Source organism: Strigops habroptila, chromosome 3 (assembly GCF_004027225.2).
Source record: "Strigops habroptila isolate Jane chromosome 3, bStrHab1.2.pri, whole genome shotgun sequence".
NCBI classification, from domain to species: Eukaryota; Metazoa; Chordata; class Aves; order Psittaciformes; family Psittacidae; genus Strigops; species Strigops habroptila.
The window spans coordinates 26,494,828-26,508,074 of record NC_044279.2 but is presented as its reverse complement, the minus strand read 5'-3'; the positions used below and the strand labels follow the sequence as shown (position 1 = coordinate 26,508,074).

General features: G+C 39.4%; 1 protein-coding gene across 2 annotated transcripts in view; it reads left to right on the top strand.

Moving 5' to 3' along the window:
* The window catches only part of MET (MET proto-oncogene, receptor tyrosine kinase), a 90,659-nt gene that overhangs the window by 23,752 nt on the left and 53,660 nt on the right, over positions 1-13,247 (top strand). For both annotated transcript variants that reach the window (XM_030478388.1, XM_030478386.1), the window contains exon 3: positions 10,355-10,546. In XM_030478388.1, the coding sequence (XP_030334248.1) occupies positions 10,355-10,546 (192 nt within the window). The remainder of the gene's footprint in view (positions 1-10,354; positions 10,547-13,247) is intronic.

The window sequence follows — 13,247 nt, the reverse complement described above, 5'->3', positions numbered from 1 at the left end:
AAAGCCTAAAGTACTCCATTCACCTTACGGGAAAAGAGAAACAGAGGCTTTTGCTACTATGTTCCCAACAAGTGTCCTAAAGCAAGACCAACTGGTCACAGCTCCTGTCAACTGAAAGGCACAAACAACTGGAAGAACGTGAATGAAAACAAAAGATCACCAAAACAAAAGATAAAGTGACAGTAAAATAAACACATGGTGATGCTTCTTTATTATCATTACACAAATGATAGATGAGTAAAATTGGGTTATGCTTATATTGTAATGGAAGAAAATAATTGCTGCCTTCTATCAGGAAACCGCAAAGGCACTTATTGATCTGTCATCCTAAGGGTATGTCTAGGAATATTTAATAAAATAGAGACAAATAACTCTTTTGAGGCCCTTTAACCGTAATATCCCACACCATTTGGCTTAAAATTTTTTGGCAGGCTTAAAAATAACACCACATCTCTCTGATTAGGAAGAGTTGATGTGGCTTATTTAGATAATCTCACAGCATGGAGATGTTTTTCATATTGTGAATGGAATGTGCCTGAATATTTTCCATAAAAGTCAGGCATCAGAATCCATCAGATTGGTTCAGTCATTTATTCCTCTGGAAATGCTGTAGCAAATGGCATGCAGCACGCTGCCTGGGCACAAAGCCTGCTCCTGTTCATACAGACTTTGTGCAGGCTTCTCTATGGAGTTCTGATGTCTAGAAAAATAGAATCATAAAATTACAGAGTTGATAGAGTTGGAAAGGACCTTAAGATCATCTAGTTCCAACTCCTCTGCCACAGGCAGTGGTGCCTCACACTAGACCAGGTCACTCAAGGCCCCATCCAACCTGACCTTGAACACTTCCAGGAATGGAGCATTCACAATTCTCTTGGGCAGCCTGTTCCAGTGTCTCACCATCCTCACAGTAAAGACTTTCTTCCTTATATCTAACCTAAATCTCCCCTGTTTAAGTTTGAACCCACTACTCCTTGTCCTATCACTACAGTCCCTAATGAAGAGGGACTGGGTAATGAAGAAGAGAATAGATGAAGAGGGGCTGGGTGGTGGGCAATGTGCACTGACACCCTTTCAAACAGACTTAAACCATAACAGGAAGCTGACAGGCTGCATCCATGTTCCTGTTCTGCGCTTACTGCCTGCCTGCTGAAAGCCTAGACAGTACCCCAAGGGTGCTGCCCTATGTGGTGGAGTGCAACGCAGGGTGTGCTCACCACCCAGCTCCCCACCACCAATAGGTACATGACCATCTAGATACTTGGCCATGCAAGACCTAACTGGGGTAAATAGCATGGTGTAAGGGATTGCAGGAAGAGTCCCAACTCCAGTTAAGCTGCATAAGAGGCATGGATATGAGTATGGTACAGGTATGAGTAGAGAGCTGGGTGAGTGTGTAGGGGGTATGGTATGAGCAGAAGTATGGATATGGGTGTTGTTAACTCAGGTTGGGCCAGATTCAGCAGACACGTAACTATAGATGTGGACTATGTTGTCCTTGGGACTGGCCTTGTGGACACCATCACAAGGGAGTTCCCAAGAGAAAGGCAAGGCAAGGAAAAAGCACGTCTGGGAGTTTCTTTGGAAAGTACCACACCACCTGGAGTGGTAGGTGTCTTTAAAGACTTTTCCGAGCCCCACAAGCTATGGAGTTTGGGGGCTCACCTGTTGGTCCCGAAGTGCTGCAAAAACTACATTTTGTTTTCTCCTAATGTCCTGTTAGGGTCCTGTCTCTGTTTGCCTCCCAGTGCTGCTGCTTGGTGATTTATTGTCTTCTTGATGAAAGCTGGATTTCTCTGTGAAAAAGTAGTATCCGTTAAACTACCATTTTCTGCAAAGGGCACTGCTTTATTAGCCAGACTTACTAATAATGTTCCATTTCCAGACTTTTTAATCAGGTTCTTCCACTGAAGACAGGGTTCCCTATTGGTTATTAGTGCAGAATAGTGACTCTTCTGCTTTTCTCTGGAATTGCGCAGAAATCATTTCAGGCAGAAAGTAATTTTTATTTTTTTTAACGTGGATATCTGGTCATGTGTATTTCACGTCTCAGTTTATGAAGGCCCTTAAATAACTCTAAAGACTAGAACTGGGCAAAGAATAATTTTCTTGTCCTATGTAACCTTTCAAATTTTAAAACCTTTACAGTCTCCCAAGAAGAGATGTCCAAAACGTAGACTAGGAGGTGTGTAACATGGACATGACACTTACTAGAGATGTGTAATATTCAGATCTAAGGTACTTTTTCTGTGTTCAAACCAAGTTCTAAGGCTCCTTTACCCCAGAATAAGTTCCTGTCTAATCTGCTGATGGCTATTCTGCAATGGGACTATCTGCCCCTCCTGAGAGATCTGCCTGGATTTCTTTATAAACAATTCGGTGTTCCAGAGAAAGAGATGCTGATTCTGCAGTGCACTTCATGCAGATCTAAGTCCTGGATTCATCCCACCTGGCTTTCGTAGGTAGTTGAAACATCTAAATAAGCAATGAATTTTCCTCAGGTTCTGCTGCCAAATGATGGAGAGACATAAATCCTGACAAAGCAGACATCTGCCTTTCAGCTCACTCAGCACCAACCTTACCTCAGCAGTTTCTCTACTTACTCTACTTGTTCTGACTCAGGACCACATATTGCCATCATTATTGCTCACTAAAGCAACAGTAGGTAATTATGATCCAGGAGAGTGTTGTGTTACTTGAACTTTCTAGGTGGCATGTGGCTTTCTGACCTCAGACAGCTTTTGCATCAGAGTGGAATTACTCCTCATTTCCAAACATACAAGTAAAACCAGAGTCAAATCCCACAGTAAATAAATAAATTAAAAAATACAGCTAGGGAAGAAGATCCATGGCATAAATGGTTCAGAAAGCCAGTGTAGGTCACAAAGAAGTATTACTTGCATGGTCTATGGAGTGGGTGAAAACAATGAAATGTTAGAGAGTAATGATCTTGGGGGAAGTGGTAATAAGAGCTTCATTTTCCTAAGGCAGATATTACCATGCTTTTATACACAGCCTGTGGAAATTAGGGCAAATTGCATGATTTTCTCCTACTTTTTGGACTCCTTTGTATCCCATGTATCTCTTGCACCACTGTTTTGGCTAGACATGCAGTTGTTGCACAATGCAATCTTGGAATAAGAGTCTCCACACTCAGCATTATTTTAGGATTACTGGTCTACTTGGAATTCACAGCTTTTCTATTTCATGACAGCTTCCATGTAAATAAGGACTTCTATGAAAAATGCACCTGATGTACACTACAGCAAAACTGCTTTTATCAACACAACAGCTCCGATGCATTATTTTATTTCTTCAAAACATGTAATTAGTCAACACCTCTCCTTTGATAATCTGTATACTGAGTTAAATGCTAAATTAATATACGGGAAATCAGCAAAATACAAAGATTACTTACGTCCATTTTATCTGCTGAATCAATAGGATTTACTTAGTGCTAATGCACTAACCAAATTGTGAGAACTAATGCAGCACTGTTCAATGACAAAAGCAAATAACTCTTTGAATGATCTTGACAACGGAACATGTAGTCATCTTAATTTGTATTAACTAATTACATTTAACATGGATGTCTTTTTACCTATTACCTAAAGTGGAGCATCAGTACAGTAACCTCCTTTCCTCCTCTTGTTTTAGCAGTGAAGTAGATCAAAGCAATGAGTATTAAGAAGTAGAGGGATGATACTATGTAAAATGCCCCATTCCTAGCCAGTGTTCAAGGCCAGGTGGGACGGGGTTTTGAGCAACCTGGTCTAGTGGAAGGTGTCCCTGCCCATGGCAGGGGGCTTGGGACTAGATGATCTTTAAAAAGGTCCCTTCCAACCCAAACCATTCTGTGATTCTATGAAAATTTTACATCAATGGAGTTCTTTAAAAAAATTCTCTTTCTCTAGGGGTCATAAAAATTTGTGTAATCTTTCCATTTGACTTCAGCGAGTTCTAGATCAAGTCCTTGAAACGGAAAGTATAGCATAAAGATAATTAATCCTTCAGTGATTCCCTCTAAATTGTTCCTTATTTTGCAACAAGTAGTGTTTTGAAGAGTTGGTTTCCTGTGTAACTTGGACCATTTCCAGGCAGTAGCAACTCATAGTAGTAGCCACTGCGTAGTTAGGGTTGCCTGGTTGTTTCTGTCTTAAAGGACTGTTTCCAGTTGCTTGATTTTTTTTCATGTCTCCGACTTCACAGTTGAGATTTGAGAAGTTTATTCTCAGAAAGGGAACATACTTCTATATTTTATATAAAATATCCCACTTTTGAATTGCTTTCAAATACATGAGGAATATTGGGAAGAGGAGGAAGGAAGAAGAGGGAAACAATTCTTTGTTTAAAACAAAAAGAGGAAAAAGCTTTTTTGCCTTTTAGAGTAAAGCTTCAGTGCCTTAGCAGTTCTTAGAAACAGGAGAAACCAGTCCCCTGCTCCAGGCATGTTCAGTTTTTCATGGACAATGGACTGAGTTCACAGCACCTACACCCTTGAGATGTCTTTCACTGGTCAAGAAGAAGCCAGAAACGTGGTGCATCTGCTTCTATAGGAAGTGTTTAGCGTATAAATTTGTGTCCACTGGCAAAATCAAGCTGTTTCACTTATTCGTTTTTTTCCTTTCCTTAGGATTACAAGAAGTGCGTGGTAATGATGTCTGGTGCTACTGTGAAGAAATGTGTTTTACAAAGCATATAGCATTTTGAATACTGTTTTCAAATGCTTTTCTCTTGTGATGTGACTTCTGAGTGATTTCTGTTACATTTCTCAAGAACATGGAGTTCTTGAAAAGAATAGGGCTTGAAGAAGAAAGAAATTCAGCATACTTAGTACCTATCACTGCCACATTAACATGGAAATTAGCTGTCTTTCTGTGCTGTGAGAGCAGCAAGTGGGCTAAGCACTGCATATCCCCAGAGACTGCTCTAGCCTGGATTCTGTGCAGTCCCAGCTGCAAATAGCTGCCACGTCTGTTTGGGATCCCTCTTTCCAAGGTCTTAACTGCCCCTGTCAGTGCGAATATGTGCAATAGTTTGATACAAAAGACTTGATCTCTTATTTGAGAATATTTGATAAACAGAGTGAAATGAATATGAATGTAATGTAACGTTGGTGCCAATAGGGAACACTCTTCATGTGCATATGCTACTGAACAGTACATGTTACTAGCACTGATGCATGGCCAACCCTGTTTCGTTACCCACAGTTGCTTCTCTTGGAAATGCAGCAGCAAGTTTTGGGAAATCACATTGCAGCTATGGTGACCCATGGGGTGAGGAGTCTCCCTGTAGACTTGCAGTTTATCATGTTGGCAAAAGCCAACATGCTACATCCAAAGAATTTCTGTTTCTCATGTTCCTCAATTCTGGCTGGCTTCTCTTCTGCCTGTTGTACAGTGCTGGAGTTTGTTCACAAGAGATTTTTTTCTGGTCAATTACTTCCAAAAAATAAATGTGTCCATATTTTTTCCATATGTCATCACTGAATGTGCTCATAACCATAAAGAATTCAGACACCCTCTGACACTTGTGTATAGTGAGAACAATAAATGTGACTGACTTTTTTCAATTGTTAGTGGTAAAATTTTGTCCATTTCACAAACTTCCTGTCTTGTAAATTGCAGACAAAAAATACTCCATTGTGATAACATAGTAGACAGCTATTTATATGTTTCTCCTCTTCTCCATTATTCTGTATTCACTCTGGCCAGCTATGGCATGAAACCATGTAAGAAAGGAGGAGGGAGATAGTCCCTTTGGCAAGGGAACTGACACAAGAAGGCATGAAGTGATCAGAGTACGTAAATGTATGAGAAGTCAGGAAGTTTCTCCTGCTTATTTTTCTTCTTTCCCATTTTGTCAAAGAGCTGTAAGTACAAGAACCTTAGTGGTCATCTTTAACTGAGTTCGCAATTAAAAAGACTGATATGTGACAGCTGGGAAGATTTATGAGGTTTATGAAATTTAAGGTGCAATTCCTTTCAAAGATAACGATAGGTCAAACTCACAACATCCCTCACTTTAATTGCTATGGGCCTGGGAATCAGACAATATAGGATCTAAATCCAGCCCTCTAACAGACCTCCAACATGATGATGATCAAGTCACTCATCCTCTTCAGGCAACACCCTGACTTTGTTGAGTTACTGGTGACAGAATTTCGCTTCTTGTATTTCACATGGAGAGAAGCAGTGATCAAATGCACTTCTCAACTGATGAGAAATACTGCAAACTGCCCAGAAAATTAAAATATATTATGGAACAGCAAAACTGTGTTGGCTAAAAATACACAAGAATATTTAGAGAAGAAAATCTGATAAGATTCTTCTGTGCTCCTCACAGTTACTTTTCCTGTTCAGAGTCTACTGTGCATGTAAATTCTTCACCATTATGTGTCCGATTCCAATAGGACACACTGCTGAAAACTGTAGTTCTATTATTTATCTTAATTCACTGACCTCCACAACAGAAAAGATTAGCAACTCATACACCCTCTCTGGTTTTAATCATCTTGGGAATCAATTTGTTATGTAGAATCATCTATCCATTCACTCTACAGCAGTTTCTTTGAAAAAGAATGTTTACCATTTACAGATAGCGGGGTCCATCTCATTTAGCAGTAGCTCATTTCCTTCTGCTCCATGTTATGCCATGGAAATGCTCAAAGGAGAAATGCTGTCAGCGCTTGTGGGTGCCTACTTTTCTTGAGAGAGACTCCCAGAATCCATAGCAGAAAACAAAAGTCAATACTTAGGAAGCCGATTCCTGACAGCCAACAAGTTAAAAGTCGTATAAAGAAACCAGCAGGAAATAAGGCTCCTGCTTATTCGTACTTTCACTTGAGTTCTTTGTAACTGTAGTATTTTGCAGTTGACACTAGGAAATTTTACCTACTTAATTTCAGACCATTTCTCCAATTTGTCAGATTAAATATTAATTTTAATGATGTCCTCCAAATAGTTCACAAGGCAGTATGAGATGTTCTGCTATGATTAAGACATTAATTTCTAGTTTATTCAAGACATTAAACTTAACATCAGGACATTACACATAGTATCTTTTCATAATTGAGCCTTGCACTTAACTAAGAAGAACAGGTTTTGGCCAGCTCTGGAAGGATGAGCCTGGAAGAGTGTTTCTCCACATTGCAGTTGCTGCAAATATCAATTTTTTGCTCACAAAAGGTCTATGGTTAAAATTTTGTGGTGGTGTTTCGAGTTTTTTTCCCCAGAGTCTAGTATTCAGGCTAGAGACTAGACTGTATGATTGGTTCTGACACTGACCTAACTGGGTATTTTTTTTTAGATTTTCATTAGTGAGTTGAAGATTTCCTCCCTGCTTTGCACTTTTGGCTTCAAATATGCAACTCTGTCCAAAATATTATTTTTATGCTCACTGATTATGACACAGAAGTCATCAGTTAACTGTTGAACAGTGATAGCTCCTGATAACCCAGCCCAGCGATGTCTATAAAGGCTTTTTGGGTGCATTCATTTTCCATGCAGTGAATCAAGGATAAATTCCAAAACACCACGACTTCCCCTACGAACAAATAAGATATGTTGGTTAACCCGTACCCATCTGGGCTCAGCTGAAAGACAAGGCTTGCTCACACCTCATTGCATTCCAGTGGCACACCTACACCAGTTTCACAAAGCCCTCACTATGACTCACAGGCACAATTGGCACCTCTTGTCCTACAAGAGAAACAGTATAGCCCAACCCAAGCACTTACCCGCACTCTAATCGTCCATTTCAATAGTTGTGTGATTTGTCACTGGAACTTGGCATAATATCCAGAGCGCATCATCTGACATCAGTTATTTTTCCACGTTGGCAGCCAGATGGATACTTATGTGTATACTGAGATAGAGGAAAGAAGGGATGGAGTCAGGCTTCAAAGAGTTAATTTAAAGCAGCTTCTTTGCCGAAGTTTTCCATGTTATCCATCTTCCTTTAGTTTTCTAAGTAGCCTTTTAATCTCTGCATTCCTACTCAAAGATCAAAGTCTTCCTATTTCTGAAACAGCTAACCTTACATTATGGTTAATCCATGAAGTGCCAGGTTTTGTAAGAGAGCCATATGTGGAACAATCTGCAGGTCTTGGGCAGATACCCAAAATTATGACATCTCTGAGGAAGGCTGAGCTGACTTTGTGGCTGAACTGACTTCGGGGAAGCTAGGAAAGGCGTCAGGGCAAGCAGGAAAATTTAACCACTTGTTAAAATGAGCTTGAAGAGGGTTTCATGTGGCATGTCAGGATGTTCGAATTGTGTCAAGATGAATATGCGGGAGGAAGTACTTTTTTAAGGTTAGCATATAAACATCTCTGCCCAAAGTCATTTGCTTACGGAAGAAAAGGAAGTTACGGCAAAGAGTAGAGATCCCAGGTCGGGGAAGGGTAAATTCACAAATCTGCCTTATTTCAAAAAGCATGAAAACTATACATCTTTCTGCACTTGAACTATTCATACTCATTGTATGAGTAATCTTTGCACAGATGTTTCAGAAATACTTTTAGACTGGGTAGGATATGAGTGCAAAAGAATAAAGCTTTTAGCTTGTTTGGTGGCCAGAACAAGGAAAAGCTAAATTTGTCTGATAATGATTTAACCCAGTCAAATACTGGGTTAAATAATATTTAAAGTGTATTCAGTGTTCCTAGTGAAAAGTATTAGTCCAAAACACACCATACATTAACAACTAATACCAAAACTAATAAAGGAAACCCTTTAGCGTGTGGATAACAAACTGTTAAGTCACTGCTGTATCAGATCTAATCTAGAAGCCCTCCTTGTGCATCATTAAAGCACTGCGCAGAGATTTCAGTTGCTCTTGTTTGGTCTTACGCCTGTTTTTATCTAAATGATACAGTAAATGGACAGGGCACCTGGAGAAAAGCTGGGACCGGTGCTGGCTGCAGCTCCTAGAGATCATAGAAAACTTCAACTGCCAGTGCTGTTGCTGTGCACAGTTCAGAAATGTTATGATTCAACAGCAAAGGACTGCGCTATTAGGTTTAACATTTTGTTAATAGCATTTTCGATGCCTTGGGCTTTTTCCAGAATTCAACAGAGTTAAGCCAGCAAGAAATTCTTGGATCATTGCATGCTTTCTCATAGTATTTTGAGGGAAAAACACCTGAACCTAGAAAATAAGAAAATAAAATTTTACTTTTACATGTTCTTTTAGGGTATGTTCCAGATCTAATGAATTTAGTGGAAAGACTTTGACTTTCTTTAAAAAGTTTAATTCGAATTTTTAAAACGTATTTGTAACAACAGCAGATCAATTAAAAAACAGGAAAAACAAAGCTTTCCATTGATTTCTGCACAGGGAACCACCATAAGATCCTTTATAATCTCCCTACCTGTTTATTCATAAAGTATGTCACAGTGGGAACATGCTAGATGACTTCCAAATTTGAACTGGTTAGAGATCCTTCAGAGTGTTCCTGGTTATTATCTGTACGATCTCATGAAAACAGATGATGTAGTATCAATAGTAATGGAATTATCATTTAATAGATTACTATTGAATTGTCAGGACAGCAGGTTATATTCTCGAGAGAGATAACTGAAAGTGTATTGTGCAAGAATTTTTCCAATGAAAATTAAAAACATGTAATCTCTATTCCCAAACTGAAAGAGAAAAATCCTGCAAATGCAACAACTATTATAGTATGCTCAAGACGTACAGAGATTGGACAAAATAGTGCACGAAGCGTAGATGATCAATACAATAGCCTACGGAATTATAAAAAGCTGGCTTCTCCCTCGTTTCATTTAAGTATACAATCAGAAGCATATTTTTCCTGGCTTATCTCCCTTTTCTCTTTTTCTCCTCTTCTCTGTCTTATCACTGAAAAAAGGTGCTGAAAAGAGAATAGGAGGAGAAGAGTACTGGAAATTGTTATTTTAGTGTAAAAAAGGGTTAAAAAAGTTGTGACATTTTTAGAGAATTGTTTTCTGGGAATCAGTATTCTAGGTGCAGGTGTGTCACTGGGCAGGCTCTGCAGCCAAAGAATTCTGAGACCCTTGGAGAAGCAGCATTACATAAGTCACTAAGAGAAAGGCTACCTTGATATATGTTCTTCTACACGTCTCATCTGGTTAAATAAAGATCCTATGTCTTATAACCAACAGACAGGATAAAAAAAAAAAAGAAACATTCCTGTAACATTAAGAAGTCATTGCCTTCCTTATGGAACATCATAACTGATGAAGCAATTAAGTTTGAAACATTTAAAAATACTTTTGGTCAAACGTATTTGTGCTAAATGACTTCACTCTGTCAAAGATCTATTCCTACTCGTAAAGACAGTACTCATCTGTACTTCATTTTCAAACAGGCTTTTTCAAGAAATGCTTCATACTGCAGAGCACAAGATGATGAATATCGCCTAGAAGTTACGACTCCTTTGCAGAGGGTTGACTTGTTCATGGGCCAGTTCAGCAGTGTCCTGTTAACTTCAATATCTGTCTTCACCAAAGGGAACCTTACCGTTGCTAATCTGGGAACTTCAGAGGGCCGCTTCATGCAGGTAAATATGCTACAACACCTTCACAATAAAAATACATACTAGAGTTCAGCAGGATGGTGAGAAATGAGGAGCAGTATTAGCCCAGTTTAACAGGGCATTAGAGATATTGCTGAGTAAAATAGAGCTTCTGGAATATAAACAAAGTGCCTAATAGAACTTTCATTTTAAGTGTTTACATGGGCTTTGTGGCTTGGAACATGATTTTGGAGCAAATTCTACCATGATCTTCTCTTAGTCCAGCTGGTTCAGTTCACAGAGAAGTTTTGGTCCATACAAACCAGATTTCTTTCAAAGGAAACTAAATGGAAAGCTCTGTCTTGGATACACAGCAAATATACTACAACCCCAGCTGGGGCAGAAAGGTCCAAAACGCTGACTGATTCTTCAAACAGCTTCAGATATACACTTCATATGGTCATTTGGTCTAGAGGATCAAATTAAACCCAGTTCAGTGTAAAATGCCAAAACAGCTTGTAATGTAGAAGCAGGAGCCTCAGCATTACTTGTTTCTGTACGCTGATCTACTCCTCTGACACCAAATTACTTGCTAATGTACCCATAGCCTGTGACTCTGATCTGTAGAATTGAGATTCGTTCCTCTTCTACCTACTTTCAAGTTTCTCTGACTGTATCTTGGATTTTCAGGCTCTTGCTCATTCCTGTCTCACTCTGTTCTTTTGGACAGCAATTTTTCCTGTCCTAAAACAGCTTTTCCGTAATAAGTGGTAAATAACCCTCCCGAGAAGTCTGTCTCCCTCCACTGAGGATGTAACTAATCTAGGCAGGTAGATTATGTTACATGTCTTCTTTGTAAGCAACTAACAAGATAAATCTAACCCATAGAGACAACAGTGTTTTTAAAACTCAGCAGTCAAAATCAAACATCAGAAGACAAAACACTTTGAAAGCAGTAAGGGTTCCCTCTATTCACCCATCTTATTTCAAGCACCATCCTGCAACGCCTACCTTGGAGAACTTGGCTTCTCTGCCTGCCACAGAGTCCAGGCTGGATGTGCTTCTCAGCCTGGGTCCCTCTTGCACCCAAGGACCTGTCCCCTTTTACTCTGCTAGTATTATTTTTCTTCTAGTGAGCTTCCTGAAGTATTGGCAGTCTTTGGCCCTTCTTGCTCTGTAGGCTGCAGAGAGTCATCAAAGTTAGTAGTGTTGCCCCCCAACCATCATTAACTGAAATGCGAGGAGAAAGCCATCAGTTGCTATGCTCTTCCAGTCTTTCCATTTCCCATGACCTTCCATTAGAAAATACTTGGGTGCATGTAACTGTTCTTAAAAGCAAGCCTTCCATTTCTTCTCTCCCTTCCCCTCATTTTCTGTCCTATCCACATGCAGTAAGTAGGGTTACATACTGTCCCCAGTATATGCACCCTTTCTGAACAAAGGGAATCCTACACCTCCATTTCTGTCTCCTGTACAGGCAGGACACAGAACCTGCCCCATAATGCAAAATCCATAATGCTCCTGCAGGGAAGGAGGTCAAGAGATTTACCACAAAGGGCAGATGAAGAACTGGAGAAAATCATGTTTCTTTCCCCCTAAAAGATAAGAATTTAATAAAATGTTCAAGGACAACCCTGCCAATTTTGCCTGAACTTCCCATGATGACCTCCATAACTTTAAGCTGCAGTTTGTCTTCAGTGCAGGAAGGTCAAATGCTAAGAGCTACACACTGAGCACAGGACCAGCCTACGCCCTGTTCTTAAATATAGATAACTGGCTCACACAGTGAACATGAGCAATTTTTTTAACCTTTCTGAAGCCACTTCCTTATCTACAAAATACAATTAATAACAACTACTGTCTTACAGCTTTTCTTCTGGGCTGTCACAAAGCTTTTAGGGAGGTTTGGTGGAGAGCACAAGGCAGCATTATGCAGCATTATTTTTATTTGTAGCATTCTTTAAGTTATTCATTCAAGTCCTGCACTACACACTTCATTCAGACATCTGCCCAACTCAAGGAACAATTAAAACATTTCCAGAATACATTTCCCATTCCAGGTTCAGTTACAGATCAAAAGAACGGCTATTGTGTAAACTGCGCACTGCCATTAGCAGAAATATTCTCATCATTGAAATAGATTGGCTTTAGCTACAGGGGGAAGTCAGCATTGGGCTCATATTGTAAAAAGTAGAAGCTTAGGGTGATGAAGCCAGCAGGAGCATAAGCATACTGAGTACCTTTGATGAGGCTACCTCCAAATAAAAAGGTTAGTATTTATTTTGCCTTTAAATGATCTTGGAAAGGATACAGGTCTGTAGCATACAGCAGACACAGGTTTTTTCAGAACTTAATGTTCACTTACATTAAATCTGTTTTTTTTTCCCCCCCACTAATAGTTATCTAGGAAATGCTTTCAAACATGTTCATTAACAAATGCCCAGCTAAAGCAGGTTTGCAGTGTTTCTATGGAAATATAGCTATTAACTGCAATGAGATGGAGATCATTAAAAATTGAGCTATTAACCATTACTGAAGTAAAATGGGTTAAAAAAATCAGGATAATCTAACAGTGACTTAATTTATCAAAAAGATATCCCCAAACATTTCCCCACATTTTCAGCAAAGAAATGTAATGATGTTCTGTTTTGTTTCATTCACAAATCTGCTGGAACATATTGCAAAGAAGCCTCAGGTTTTCCCTTTTTACGCATCTCACTTTTGCACAGTCATTTACACTCATATT